The 16,885-nt window shown below is 37.7% G+C and overlaps 1 protein-coding gene across 1 annotated transcript; it reads left to right on the plus strand.

Annotated features, from left to right (window-relative positions):
* The first annotated feature begins 2,704 nt into the window (after positions 1-2,704).
* Positions 2,705-16,003, plus strand: LOC124122342. The gene is made up of 10 exons (XM_048395563.1): positions 2,705-2,775; positions 3,104-3,388; positions 6,307-6,450; positions 7,332-7,464; positions 9,385-9,405; positions 9,940-9,960; positions 10,163-10,176; positions 12,500-12,535; positions 12,918-12,965; positions 13,989-16,003. Exons 1-10 carry the CDS (start codon positions 2,742-2,744, stop codon positions 14,459-14,461), a joined length of 1,209 nt encoding a protein of 402 aa, XP_048251520.1. The 5' UTR covers positions 2,705-2,741; the 3' UTR covers positions 14,462-16,003.
* Positions 16,004-16,885: the final 882 nt, after the last annotated feature.

The following is a 16,885-nucleotide window of genomic DNA, read 5'->3' on the forward strand; positions in this document are numbered from 1 at the left end:
ATAACACTGTTGTCCTCTGTCAAATATAAGAAAATAGGTGACAGGAAAGTATTAGCTAACACAATAACATGAGATATATTGGCCACTCGCGTGTACAAAGCAGTGGAGTGTAATATTTACCTTTGTTGCAATATTCCAGTCTACGGCACTCCGCAATAGAACAGTTGAACGTGCAGGTAGAATCACACGTTTGTCCAGTCAGGTGGCAGCCCATGGTGCAGGTGCCAGACGTCTGATCACAGACACCATCAAGACAAACTTCACACGTGTGCTGGCAGAGTCCACCATAGAAGCCACGTGCACACCCGTGGATACAATCCCCACTAGCTCTGTGGCAGTGACGAAAAGCAGCATTTAGTGCCTGTAGAGGCTTGCTAGTAGAAATGTTGGGGTCTGGTCCACACTTTTCACTGCACTTCTCCTCGCAGAAAGTGCCATAAAACCCAGGAAGACAGCCCTCTGAGCATCCATGTTCACACGATCCTAGGCAGTGATCACAGGAATAAGCACAGTTTGGACCGAAATATCCTGGGTGGCACTCCTTGCACAATCCTGTCATCCTGTTGCAGGACTTACATCTACTTGTACAAGTCTTACAGTCAGTACCGTAGCAGGAGTCAACACATCCAGACACACAGGAGGAGCCCAGCTGACAATATCCTCCATCACAACCACCTGGACATGGTGCACAGGTACCTCCTGGACTGTCACAGCGTATGCTGCACCCAGGACCTTGATATCCAGGGACACACCCCTTTGTGCAAGCACCAATGCCAGAGCTTGACAACTGACATGAGTGATTTCTGCAGTTCCTGCTGCATTCTGAACTGCAGATCTGATCAAAATACCCAGGGTCACAGTCTGTAAGGCAATGTCCTGTACTTCTGTCGCATTCTGAACAGTGCTGGTTGTACTTACACTTGTCACCTGAAATAGAAAAGACTACAATATTTGATAATTGATACTATGGCTTCAGTACCCTTTAATAAGAGCATATGTCACATTAACAGCATACACTAACTTCTAATTCATGAAGGCAACGATATGTCGTCAGCAGACCACATTTAAGAGTATGCAAGCAGTTACTTTGTTACATCAGGCTTTATTTTAAGACAAATTCTGTACATGATCCACTGACTGAGATGTACCATTAGCAAATCAGTTTATGGGGCAACTTACCTTTCGAATAAATTACCATATATGTCATCCATATGAACTTCAACAGTGTCATGATGTGTTCTGTAAGCTCAACACAACATGAATACATACAGTTGTGTGTTACTGTAAGCTGTGCCACACTGTCCAGTGTACATCTGGGTTTGTGTTTGTGAAGTTGGATTGACCTTATAGGCGCCTTTGACTCACTCTCTTTTAAATAGTTTAAGGCAATTGTTTTCTTTTTCCTCATGAGCCGGAAAAAATGAAATGTGCAGGGTTATGATAACCACAACCACGTGATATGTTTCCTTTATGAGTAAACATATTTTGCCCCACACATTAGGATGATTTTATATCTATTTCAAAATTAACCTGCACACTGTAAGGAAAACTTATCGTCTTTGAAAATAGTCGTGAAGATTTGCACAATCCCTCTAAAAAAAACAAAATAAACAACAACGATAATGGATAACATTGCTCATATTGGTGAACGTCCAGGAAAGGCATCACTTTGTGTATCAATACATGAGATAGGTGAAATGCTCTTCAATGTGAAAACATCAACAGAGAAATCTTTGAATAATATAATTTAATACATCTTCTGTAGGAATCATGTATTCCACTGTTTTTTTCAAAGTAGAGAATACGTCTGCTTGATATGTATTTTCATCACAAGCCCAGTAGCATTGATCAGTTATGCCGAATCAACTGCAAAAGAAATGTATGGGCTGAAACATTTAACCCACCCCCTCTCAACCCCACCCTACGTGTGGTGCATATTTCTTTTGTTATGAGCTCTGTACACAGCGGCTATTGTGTCACGGATTTTCTGTCTGGTCAAGTCATATTGTGTGAGTGGGTGAAGAACATGCTTATCCCTTTCGCAAAGACCTGGTTTGGACCTCCTTTTTTCTGCTATTGTTCCTTTTCCATCCAGTGCCATTGACATTTTATATTAGATTATGGGGTTAGCAGAACTGTAAACATTTGATGAAAGGAAAATGAGCGTGCTGCATGAACGCCGCGTCTGGATGACGTCATGCTAAAAATAGTTCGTCAGCAGTAGGAGAGAACGACGGTGCGGGACTAGGTATGGTGCAATAACGGGAAACCCCATACTATAAATAGTTCACCGACGACAATTGAAATGTGACATTGCCAGTAACTAATGGCTGTATAACAAGGGAGGGGCCATTCTGTACTATTAGATAGTTTAAAGAGTACTTTGTAAATGAAACCTATTAACATTGAGTGATCGGTTAGTCCCGAGGCTGTCCTCATTGGACATTTTGGTATCCCCTGGGTCTGCATACACAGTGAAATGAGGTCGGAGACCTCGTTGCATATCCGCTGATAGCAAACCGGGTGGGTAAACAAACCCATCTGAGTGGTGCCTATGTACTATTTTTTTTCTTATCGTTTCTATGTTAATCACGCCTTCTGAAAGTTGGAAAGAATATGTGTCCAGTATTAAGTTTAATCCTAAACATTCAGGGTTGATTTTGGTATCTTGAAAATGTATGTTGAGGTTTCAAATATGTATAACAAAAGTCATTCCTTCTGTTTCAGGTGTTTGTTCAACGATGCTGGGACTCTCCAAACTTCTGCTGCCATTCTGTGAGTAACTTGTGTAAAATAATAACACGAAGTAAACACGAATGATACCAATTAAACTACACACGCTATTGATGGACAAACTGAATAAGGATTGATCTAAAAGCAGTACCTCCAGATAAAAAAATGTAGACGCTTAAGAAGCTTTTATGATAAGAAGAGTAAATTTTCGTCAGTGGATTGGAAAAAAAACGTAGTTTGCAAATTTAGATGTTAAAGCCAGAAGCTTTAGTGATAAGAACAGTAAGCGATTCACAAAACAATGGATTATCCAGATGTTGATATTCATAACGATGATATGCTAGGATTACCATTTTATGCTCTATTTCAGTCGTGGTTGTCCAGGGCTACACAGCATGTAAGTGGGGCTTACATGGCGAGCACTGCAACCTAACATGCCCCCAGAACTGTGCCCTTCTTCCTCCACTTGATGTTCCATACTGTGACACTGACACGGGGAAGTGTTCTGAGGGATGCCAGTGTGGTTGGCATGGTGATCTGTGTAATCAAGACTGCAACCAGAACTGTCTAAACACGACATGCAACCATCAAACTGGGCACTGTACACTTGGCTGCAGTGGAACTAACACAGGCTTTTTTTGTGATGATACTGGAGGTAAGATTATTTAAAAGATTTCGCTGATGTGGCACAGTTTATCATTAGACCATTCAGCTTTCCGTATTTATCCTGAAATGAATGGGAGCTTAAAATCGCATCAATGCTCTGAGGTCTACATTTCCAGAATAATAAGAATTTAGCTTTAGTTAATGAAATTGTACATACAAATTAAATTAACTCTTTTTGTTTTAACTGTGATGTTGATAATCAGAACAGTAAGGGTGATTTGTAAATGGGAATTGTGACCGGAAACTAAATACCAGTCCATTTTAATTTCAACATTGTAACTATAGTGTCATGTCATCTAACCTTGCTAATAATATCCAACAAAAACTCCAAATAGTCACTGATATAGTTTAAAATGTGAGAAAATAAAATAGTAAATTTCAGATTGCCTGTCCTTTCATTTTTCAAAAATTGTCCTGAACCTAACTGTATCTGTTGTTACCAAATTTTGTAAGAAAAGCCCTATGGATCAAGGAGTGAAGCTTTTTCCATAAGTTTGTCACGTGGGATAGTGGTGTACAAAGTAGAAAAAAATCACAGAATGATTCTTTTCTGAGATTACAAGGTCAAGCAAACCCTTAGAATCAAATTGGTATTAATTCCACTTGTCTCAAATTCTTTCTGTTAATATGAAGAAAGCCCTTCCTTGATTGTATTAAGGATTATGGTCTTTGAGACAGGAATCGGTGGTACACTTGTTAGACCCAACAATACATTTCTCTCTTTGAATAGAATTTATTGAGCTTTAAAATCCAGTACAAGAGAGGAATGAACATGTCTTCAGGTTTTAAAGTCAAGTCAAAAGTTGACAGTACTGATTTATGGTTTGGGCAGATGCCTTCCTCGGTTAACATACTGGCCTTATATGTGGCATTATTTGATATGGCATTGATACCAAGTTCTTTGATCAAACAATAAATGTAGTGATGTTTACATATAATGGTCATGTTATTTGAGGCCTTGTAAGTGGGGACAACTACAAACTTTTCATGTAGGACAACCAGACTTTGGAGCTGACTGTGACAGAGTGGGTTTATTCCGGTTCCGTTTCCTCTTTTTAAGTTGATGTATTCTACCAATGGCAACATCACGCACTGACTTAACCCACTCTTAAAGACATTCACCAGTTTCCTCTTCTCGTTTGGCCCATTTTTGGCATATTCTTTGACAGCATCCATAATGATTTTGAAGTTGTGATCCCAAATGGAATGACTCTGATCATGGGATCTTGGTCCATATTTGAATAACTGAAGAATGTTGTTATCGTCAACAATAGAGAAGTCACACGTGATCATATGGCCTGCACAGTATGATGAGTCCTGGCAGCCACAAGTAGTGGCATTTAGACCATGAACAGCCAAGTCCACGTTCTGCAACATATTCCTATAATTGCTTGCTTGTTTGTTGTTTAACGCCGCACTCAGCAGTATTCCAGTCTGTAAAAAATCCAGTGATTGAAATCGTGAGCATTAATCCACGCAATTGGGACATGATGACATGCATCAACCAAGTCAGCGAGCCTGACCACCTGATCCTGTTAGTTGTCTCATACGACAAGCATAGTTACCCCTTATGACAAGCATGGTCACCTGTTGCTGAAGACCTATTCTTCCACGTATATTCACAGGTCTGTTCTTTTTAAACAGCCTGGATGAGAGTGTTTTCGTCCAGGAAAAGGAAGTGGTTTCTGAAATTCGGAATATTGTGGGAAGTTCTGGGAAACTGTTTTTTGTCTAACTATTAATCGTGATGCATGGAAAAACGCATGAGAAATTGTTACTACATTTGCCCTTGGAAATCTAAATGTTTCACCTGACTTGCTGTGATAAAAAAAGACATTAACATGAACTTTGATCTGCTAAATTTTCCACAATTTCATTTTCGACCACGTGAAGGATAAATCATTGATACTTGTATTGATATGGCTCAATTTAAGTTTGACAAATGGGTTTGTGAAAAGATCCACTAAAATGTCAAAACCATCCATTATGTTAACTCTATTGTTGCCTCACATGGTCTTAAACGAACCATTTGGTGTAGTCACAATTTGCCATTGTCAAAGGCTCGGGAGAAAATGACTTTAATGAAAAAAGAATGGTATAAATGTTGTTCCAGCTGAAGGGATACAGCTCTTACCTCATTTAAAAGAATGCTATGTGTTCTGTGGAGAGTTATGAACTGATGAGCGCAAAAGTAGATTGACCCCTCCAACTTTCTTTTTCATAATCACAGCTCCTTGTCAAATACCATATATAAAAGAAGTACGCCATGGTGGCCAATTCTCTGTGAAATATATCATGTGATAATAAAACTCAGAACTTAAAACTAACACTAAACTCTCTAGATTTGCACACAGTTGGATGTCATCAAAAGAAGAAACACACATGGAAAAGATCATTATCAAAGTGGAAGGGTCAAATTAAGAACACCTCTCAACCAAGTGGAACATATTTGTTGAGTTCCACTGCTAACTCAACATATACCAAATAATGTTACATTGTGAAATAAATACGTTTGCTGTGACGATCTGTAATCTCAACTAAAAAGTTAAAAACATGTATATCACTTCTCTTTTCGCCTGTTTAGACATGTTTCAAGCGTCAAAGAAAACTTTCATCATCTGCTTACGTGCACTAGCATCAATTGTATGCCATAAACTTAATTCAGGATTAAATACTTGTGTACGAAGAAAACGATTCAATGACTGTATTGTGTCATCAATAATGTTTATTGTGTCCTACTCTTTTCACAGTGAAATACACACCATTGTATCAGGATAACGTAATTAGGGGTTTTATTCATGCTGACATGAACAATTCCTCACATTAATAATTTGCTCACAGCAATTATTATAATAAAGTGCGAAAAAGAAGTTACTTCATCATATATCTGATACTTTGTTTGTCCAGAGTGTGGTCGTGGCTGGTATGGCGATCAGTGTCAACACCCCTGCAGCATCAACTGTCTGGAGGAAAGATGCAACCACACAACTGGAGCCTGTATACTCGGCTGCAGTGGGACTTACACAGGGGAGTTTTGCAACACTACGAAAGGTACGAAAATACACATGCTTAACATGCAATACAACTTGTCTCATATGTTGGGACCATGTTGGGACAAAAACAATGCCACTAAAGGGAGGTAACTCCGAATTACTAGCTGTCAGTGTCACCAGCAAAAGGCGTTATTTTACGAGCGCCTTGATCAATTTACTGTCACTTACAATTATTGAAACATAGTTACACAATATACTGCCACATAATATAAGATCCTAAAATATAATGGATCTTTGGGCATAAACAATATTAATTATTATGCACGTGGTCAAGACACAGGTGATTAGATATTAAATCCGTACACTGGCGTGTCTAGAGGGTTGACATTGTTTTATCCCCTTTGATTGGACAACTGTGACCATCGTAACACCTGAACTGTTGTTTTTCCTTGATAAACAATTTTCGTTTGTATGGTCAAGTTCAAATGTCTTTCATTTGGTAATGAATATGATGGACAAAACTAACATTATCACTTATATATGGGTGGGAATCAAATGGTGGCACCAGAAATTTGTGTTAACGATTGTGTCAAAATTTATGGACGAGTTCTCTTTATTGTCCAGCCACTTTGAACATTCAGTGCCTACAATATCCAAACTGAATGGCCCCTGTTTTTTTATGATATACCAGGTTACAATGTGTATCAGTGTGATTGTCTAAACAATCGATAATTTCAAATCACGTGGAGAAAACCTCAATGTGACATAATATTTTGGAGAAATTTGAGAGTTCTGAACAGTAACAAAAACGATATTTTCTTCATTGACGTGTTCGTAATAAATAAAATACTACGCTCGTTCTCGCACTAGTGAAATGTTCTCTATTTATTAGATGTTTGTATGAGTACTTGTATGTATACCCTTCTTTTATTCCACTAGTGGCGAACAACAAGGAAGACGCAAACAGCCTGGATGCCATACTGGAACTTTTCACACTGAATGTAGCAGTCGCAGCCACAGTCACAGTCGCAGTCGCAGTCGCAGTCACACTCACAGTCATTGTGTTCATAAGGTAATTATTTGTAGTTGAATTCAGTTTTGTGTTTAACTGTGAATTTATGTTTGTATTTCCTATTATATTCAAATACGCATACTAACGTACATGCAGATTATCATGACAATATTCAATCTTATTATTCCATAAATAACTCAGTTTTGGCAGTACTGTAATTAAATCAAAGTGGGAATTACAATAACTGTGGACCTGTAGAGTTTATTGTTATCTCAGAAAGACATTCCAAACCCTTAAACTCAGTAGTAACTGTAACCACCACATGCCTTGATGAGAGCACTCTGCCTTGGCCGGCAACGCATCGTGATGTGAAACCATTAGGACCTGTTTGGGATATTCTTAGACGTTGGCTGCTGGCAATGGATCCACTAGTGCAGAATTCGACCAAGCCGAAACTATGGTTATATGCTACCTCTACTCGTTCCTGTTCTAGTGCTTCACAACACTTGCACATAAATCTCCCAACGCACTTGGCAACAAAATCTGATAAAACATGGACAAATATGTTTCCCAATACGCACACATGTCATACACGAACCACTGTGTTGGGCCACAACAGTCATTCTTCTTTCACGTGAATGCCGTGAAATTATGAAGCTGAAAGGTCTCAAAAATAAATAATCCCTCGTGTCACAAATGTCGACATGTCTTCAGCTAAAACAACCATACAACTAGCAGGTTCCTTACCGTCAACCGACATGTGTAACAGCAACCTAGATTGGCGCTGTCCTCTCTCTTCATTCAATGTCTTAGTGACGAGTAAATGCGACGTAGGTTAAGTTCAGTAATGTTGGGGAATGTGTTATGCTTGCAGAATCAAGGTTACAAGTCATAACAAGGCAATACATAGTACAACAGAAATGTATGTTACGCCCCGCATCTAACAATATGTGTGCAAAATAGAAATACATTTTGAAACAGACAGGTACATAATGGGTAGTGATGGTTTTGTCATTACATTTACACCTACTGCGTCTTGAAATCTGAGGTCTTATGTAGATTCGATATGAAATATGTATAATATGTTGTACTATGTGCTGCCTTGTTATGAATTTTAACCTTGATTCTGCAAGCATAACACATTTCTCAACCCCCACCGAACAAATAAGTGAGAAAACAGAAAACAGAAAATTCGGAACTGAAAAATATGTTGCACAGAGCCATTCTGAATAATTAGCACTTTTGCTGTGATAGCTTCTGATTTGTTGTCCCGTCATGGGGCATGATGTTATCTAATATTTCTAGTTGAAATGTTTTGAATAAATTAGATCTGTTGTTGAAATCCCTGAGAACAGAAAAGAAACGAATACACAATGGATGTGCACTAAAATTGTCTTTTCTATAGGAAATAAGAACAATGGGAAATGTAGTGATATAGTTCATCAAAATAATGTTACACAAACTTTGCATATTCTATTATCAGGCAATCAGGAACCTTTTGTCCGTTATTGTGCGTGGTCGAAATATTTGTCAGTTTAAACATAAACGCAAAGCAATCGATTGAAAATTATTTGTTGTTGCACGTTTGCTTTCAGAAACTGAAACATCACTTTTCACAATAATATGTAAATGTGATGACAAAACCCTTGTCAAAAAAAAAAATCCAAGAGTCAATAGTACGATTACTATCCTAAGGATGTGTCTTTCAAATAGTGATGAATAGGATGTGTCTTTCAAATAGTGATGAATAGGTTAATCCATTTCCATGCTCAAAACTAGTTACTGCATTCTGCTGACACTGCGGATCACTTCTAATGGGGTTAGATGTTTGATTGTGTCCCCAGCCTTGTGCTCACGTGACAACACCATCTAACAGACCTTTGTCTGGAACAACCACGTCATATAATTCGGCATATACTAATGGTATGTTCAAATTACAATGACCAATTCAATAAGTACTTGTGTTATTGTACATTGCAGGTGGTTGAGAGGAAAGAACAGGTAAAACAACATTCTATATCCATAATTCAATTTTAGAGTTTGGTGTACAGTCTACATAGGATATTCCAACCATAGACTAATTTCATGGACCTTCGGCCTATATAGATTCAGTTTACCTGAAGGACGAGGCACAATGAGGGACCATTTTTGAAATTTGGGAAATTTAATTTTCAAATTTGTGATGCAAAAATGTGCCAAAAGTCTGATGTGTCTGATTTTATGATCTTCTGTCTGTGTAAATAATGTTATGGCAAGTGACCTGCAATTTATTATCAATTGGCGGCCTGCGATTCGTATTTTCGAAAAACACAAAATATATAAGTAAAATGTGGAGAAGGGTCGCGAAGTTCAATGAACAATAATTTCATTATTATAAAATCTGATGACTAATGACCCTCTTTTCGCTTTTTCAGGAAATGTTTTCTATTGTTTTCAAATTATCCTCGTGAACTGGTCCGATAATATCAAATGGTTGACCCCGAAGACGAAAATGTTAAAAAAACACTTGTGCACTGACATGTCTTCTATTTGCAGAAAGCGGAGACAGAGGAAAAGGTAAATACAACGATCAATAAATTTGTCATCTGCACTAATGTCTTCACAACATTGTTTGACATGAACGACATATATCATGTTATCTAATAACATTTCGTTTTGTAAATGTACAAGACTATAGGAAATCAGTTGTAAAAAGCGCACTTGTTTGCAATTAGCAGGGAATGGCATTCACTGATATGTCCCTTCTTTTTTGTTTTAGTTCCCGAAGTCTGGGTAAGTAACATATTGCAACTCTTTTAGAGAAAACTTAACAACAAAAGAAAAACAGGGCCCCTTGTATAATTAGGACTACAAAGAAATAACAATGTTTACAACTGAATGGTTTGAGATTGCAATGACTGAGCCTGATACTGCAAGCACGACATGTGGTGTATCCCTGAATGATTACAGCTAATAACCACATCACATTAAGCTCCTCCCACCAAAGAAGGCACAATCATCACTCATCCCAAGTTAAACTGGCATGACCATTTAAAAAAAACATATGGTACCAGAACGACGAAAGTATACTTTTATCCATGGAAATATCACAAACGTTTTAATCTTACCGTGTGGCAATTAATGTCATAATAATAACATATCTTTAAGATGTGTATTACTCTAATGTGTGCGATATGGCTTATATTTTCTAAGTCCACTTCTTTCTAAATGCAACTAAGACTTCGAGATGCCTTTACTCCCTGAACAGTTTGATCATATAAGAATGCCAGAGTCAAACATAATTCAGCTTTCACAGCATCCTGTTAATAATTGAGTTTTCGCCACGCAAAGCAGTGGATGATAGCACATACATCACCCAACAGCAACAAGGCACGATTATATTTTAGGATGCCGATGTCTACACTGCTGCAGAAAAAAATCTTCATGATCCGAGGTGGTCTGCGTTCAAAGAACCAATTATGTCAGAAAAAACAAATTTCATGTTACAGCATGTTGCTAAATGAATTGTTTGACCTTAAGCGATATGCTACAACTATATGACACAACTGATGGGACCCTCCTCCCCCTTCAATGCCATCATTTTTTCTCGTTTGCTAATAACTGAATCCCGAATACCAAGTAACACAAATCTACACGCACATGCCAGAATACGCCTAAAAGGCACTATGTCAATCATAGATAAACACCTATGAAAGACGTTGCTAAATGAATTGTTTGAACTTTAGCGATACGCTACACGCATACAACTATATGACAACTGAGATTGACCCTCCCCACCCCCCCTCCCCCCAACACACACACACACACACACACACACACACACACACACACACACACACACACACACACACACACACACACACACACACACACACACACTCCAATGCCGTTTTTATTTCTCGTTTGCTCATCACTGAATCCTGAATACCAAGTAACACAAATATAGGAGCACATGCCAGAATTCGCCTAAAAAGCACAATCTTATTCATAGACTAACACTTATAGAAGACGTTTATTTGTCATAATAGACTGTGTTTCGAAGTTACTTTACTGAGAAAATATTGAAGTTATAATATATAAAGGAAATGTTTATGTATACCTTTTATGTTTTTTAAATAGTGAATCTGCACACCAAACATATTTTGTTTGCATCCCGCGTGCAGCACTGCTGCGTCCTGAATACCCTCTAAACAGATACCAGAATCGAAAGTACCAATAGTTGAATGTTGGCAGCAATGTGATTCCGCATGGTTTACAACCGATGTGGCTCTTTTCACAGGTTCATTTGATGTGGAAATTATGCTCCGAGGTCTGTGTGAGCTGTTACATTGTTGTGAGATTGATTGACGCGTTTGAAGCATATGAGTCAGCTACTTCAGTTTGAAGCTCACATGAACTTTCGATTCATTTCAGCATATGACTGGGCATTGTCTGACATCCTCTGAGACTTCTGTAAAAAAATCACATATACCACGGCGGCTATAATTCCGATACAAATGTCATTCCATTAAGTCTAATGGTTCAGTCTTATTCACTGAACCAATCTAGCTTAGTTGCAGCACAGTTATTAGTTGCTCCGGTTGGATTACTTCACATTCGGTTTCTTCCCAGAATGTATCATGGTTCTAGAGCAGCTTTAAGCGAAGTAATTGCTTCATCTGATTTGCAGAAAGTTCTAATCGGCACTTGAAATATTTGCTTTATTTGAGATTTCGCACATATGATCATTCTGATAATTTTCCATTGAAATCGTACAGCCATCGGTCCAAATATTGGAAAAAGAAGACGAAAGAGTCATCGATATCCAACGTACCTATATATGTAGAAAAATAAAAAATGTATATGCATTATGTCTTATTACAGCAATACAAACTATGGTTAGTCCTAAATAAAAGCAACAACGTTATTTTCACAATCATAAGAAATCTCTGAACACACAATGATTAGGTGCCTCACTCTGGCAGTGTGGGTTCGAATCCCGGACGGGATGCAACCAAAAAAAGTACGAGAATCTGTACTTTACAAAGAAAGCGTTATCCCAAATACAACATTTGTTACATAAGAAATCTCATCAAGCATTTGTTTCTTTAACCAGAGGCTGAATCATCTGAAGTGGAGTCCTTTACAGACGGTAAGTTAAGCATAGCATATAATCATCAGGGTTTTAGGGCGGGACCTACACTGTTGAAATAAAAAGGGAAACCTGAAGCAAAGCAGTAGAATTTTGTCTATATTGCTTCCATTGTTATGTGTTAACTAGTTAATCTAAATATATATATATGTACCAATAATATTGGAATTGGGCCGTTAGGGGATGTTGCAATCTGCAACATAATAATTATGTTCTGATGACTCTTTTGTTTCTGAAGAATTACTGTGTTTCACAGAAGTTTGAACTGACATGGAAGTGGTGGAATGTTCAGTAAGGGAATATTTAAAACATGAAATCATGACAATAAACCTTATGTAACAGCCAAAAGATGTATTGATCAACCCTTTGTTCTTTCATCCAGATTTACACAAGAAAGAGCCTCCGATGTACAGTGGAGACCTCATTGAAGGTAGACACAAAACATTGTATAGTTTATGCAGCTTCATTGAAGAAGGGGCGGTCGGGTAGCCTGATGGTTAAAGCGTTCGCTGGTCATGCAGAAGACCCGGTTTCGATTCCTAACATGGGTACAACGTGTGAAACCCATTTCTGGTGTCTCCCGTGGTGTTATTGCTGGTATATTGCTAAAATCGGCGTAAATCCAAATCCACTCACTCACTCATTGAAGAAACCCCGAAACAATAAATTGATCAGGAATTAATAGTTTTACTGTAATTTACAAATAAGTTTAAATAAGTCAACAAAACGTATTTACTTATTTAATAGATATATCTGCCGAGAGTCGATTGTACAATTCCAACTACACCTTGAGCATGTGTTTATGAATCACTATCAAATAGTGATGATACCAGATGTCCGTGAAACGGTAAGCGTATTCTGCCCCACTAGTGGTACCAATCACAAACACATGCAAAGGCAAGTTAATTGTTCACATGAAAACAATACGGGGACATATGGTACAATTCAAAATAGGGAATCGCATCGGACAAATATGGTTATGTCCTCCACATGTGTACCATAAAACGCTTTGAAAGCTTTACTAAGTCCTTGGGTGTTAAAACCTTGATCAGACAAGTTGTACCACGCTCCTTGGAGAAACAAGTTGTGAAATGTAACCACACCAACGGCCGGAGTATTGATGAATTCTTGAAATGTATCTTATGGACTTTTAATGGTGTTAATAGTAAAATGTTACTTCCTGCATTAAAACTAAACCATGTGAACAAAAATCCTCTCACTTGAATTTAGAGTTCGTAATATGATAATTCTGAACTTGAAAATTGAGTAACAATTTAAACACGTGCTAACTTCATAGGTTCAAATACAAAACGCAAAAGGCAATGTGATGGGTTAGTATCTCGCATTTAACTGAGTTTTATATGGAATATGTTTGCCAAATGTCAGTGTTGTGCATATACTAAAAATATGAAATCAAGACACAATATAACTATCCCTTTATCTTTATAAACAGGTGTGGAGGAAGTGTTGAGGAAGATAAGCAACAATTACAGGAAAGTGAAGAATACCTTAGAGACTCACGGTCGTGTGACGATGAGTGGTTCACCAGGGAAAGGAAACACAACTATTGCCTTAACGTTAGGAACAGAGTATCGAGATGAAGGCTATGAGGTTGTTAGTGTTAATGATATTTTGAAATTTAACCTGCAGCATTATGTAAATCAAGGGAAAGACATGTGTTTTATATTTCATGACGTATTCAAGACGGTTGAATTACCAAAGGATGCAACACTCCTTCAAAGGCTTTTGCATGAACTAAAATCTAATCTGAAAAAGCGTCATTCTGAAAATGTACAAAAGTTGTACGCCATCTTTACCATGAACACCTACAGTGACACAGGTCAAATTCCAGAGCTTGGTGAAGTAGGAGACTACTTTTTTAGCGGTCCTCCCTTCATCAACTTTAACATGGAGTTTCGTGTATAGACATTTGAAGATATGAAGGCGTTTTCGAAACAAATTTTGCAAAGAAGCCATCATTAGACAAAAGCAAGTGAACAAGATTTTTAGATTTGGAACAATCTTCAGGAAACACCAATTATTTTGAAAGTCTTGACATTGTGATAAAAAGTGTTTCCGTAAACCTTCTTCTTTCTACAAGAGAAACTGTTCACTATTCAAGAACTTCAGAATGATGAGGCAGCTGCAATGATCCTTATGTGTCATTGTGCATAAGTGGATCTACTATATAAGCTTGTACAGAAATCTTTCCATCATGTATCATGTATCATCATTTCATTCGTGGTTCTCCCGTCAACATCACCCTCAGGCCGATACAACTCCAACTCAGGCCTGATTCAACTCTTCAGGTCCTAAACCTCACAACATCACTCAAGTCTCCACAACAGCTCTCCGTCATCAGCCAGCCCCACCGCCACTCATCGGCAGGCCGGCCAAGCCCAGCTGCAGGTCAACGATCCCTTCTCCACCATCACCACTACAGCAGTCATTGCTCTACAACCGAAGCCCCGCCCACCGTCAACTTGGCCTTTGCTACACCTCTCCATTCGCTAAGTTCATTATAGTTCTTTTTCATCATTATTAATCATGGCTTCCTCATCACACCCCACTAACCACCAATAGCCAGCAAGTATGATTTTCCAAACACACCAAATTAATCCTAATCAATTTCGGTCTAAGCTAAATCTCCCCCACCCCCATGGCCACCCCTCAGTAATATCACTACCCCCTCACTACCTCACTACCAAACAATGGAACAACACAAAATATCCAACCCACAGAAGCCATTATAATTATCCAAACTACACATCAAATACCATTTACCTCAACCAATCTAAAAAATCCAATTAGCAAATTGATGAAGACTAAACAAATTAAATAACTGTTCTAAATCAACCCCAAACCCATCAGCTACTTCAAAATTCATCCTTCTCGCCTTCTCTACTGCCTCCCCTGGTCCAATAAATGACAAATTTTCTATTAACAAATTTGTCAATTGAGTATGACTATGTTAAGAACATATCAAACACTCATTACCAAATGTGCTTAAATGCTCCATTCTTAAACGTGATAACATGTAGAACTCAGATAGAACTAACCTGCAAAATCAGCCAAATATTTCGCGAGATATACTTAGACAATTTAATCATAAAGTGCAGGCGCTTATGGAGGCCATAGAACGATATCTAGGGACTAACTGGAAGGACAAATAACAAGCGGTTACATTTCCAATTGAAATATTAGAAAGAAACTGTCTTATATTAGCAAGAATTCATTTAACTAAAATACTTATTTTCTTTGAGCACCAAACATCGGTCCTTTCCGTCTTATTATTTGGCAAATATTTTTGTTTTCCAGTAGAAAAATATATGTATGGAAATACAATGTAGATCATCATCATTAAAAATAACATCAAACTCAAACGAGGCGATCGGGTAGTCTAGTGGTTAAAGCGTTCGCTTGTTACGCCGAAGACCCGGTATACGGGTTCGATTCCCGACATGGTTACAGTGTGTGAAGCACATTACTTTTGATAGTGCTGGAATATTGCTAAAATCTGCGAAAATCCTTACTCACTCACGCAAACCCATAAACTCTATTATAAGGACACTGTGATATTCAGAAGGTATGTTTTATCTGTATTTGGACTATATCAATAATCAAGATTTATATCTGTTGAATATATTTAGCAAATATTTAATCAGTAGACAACCGAATTGCATGTAGATATACGTACGCTTGCATTGGATGGATGCCTTGAAACTGATTGTACGCACATGTGGTCAACAACATGTTACAACCTTATATACATGTTTTCAAATGATTATCATTGGCTTGGCACATGGGTTTATTTATTGTATAAATATAACATAAAATATAAACATAAAAATTCCTGGTTTTATGTAAATTCCTTTTACTGCTTCATATTTGATCTCAACCAAAATTATTATCTATTTCACATGGGTGAATTTTTTTGGGAGAAGGCTGACTATTGTGTTGTGTTTTGCATATATGCGTGATTTATGATGTATTGTGTAGAATTCTATTGATGTCAAATGTAAATGATACGTCTATAACATGTACAAAGCACTAACAAGATATTAAGACATGCTGATAGAGAACATGCATAGTGCACGGTATTCTTCAGCTAAGTCTTCTTTAGAGAAATTGTCAGCAAAGACATGGTCACTAGACATTCTATATTTATGTGTTTGAAAATCATTTGAACAACATTTAAATTTTGTTGAAGATCTTCTCATGTTTACAGTCTTAAATGATGATAGATATTTTGCTGGTTTTAGTAAGGATTTGTAGGTGCAATGTAAATCTAGCCTTGGTGAATAAGATACACAATCTGACCCTTCTTGCATCAACTAACCACTTGTTCTT

Source organism: Haliotis rufescens, unplaced genomic scaffold (genome assembly GCF_023055435.1).
Source record: "Haliotis rufescens isolate VD_foot unplaced genomic scaffold, xgHalRufe1.0.p SCAF_14, whole genome shotgun sequence".
Classification (NCBI taxonomy): Eukaryota; Metazoa; Mollusca; class Gastropoda; order Lepetellida; family Haliotidae; genus Haliotis; species Haliotis rufescens.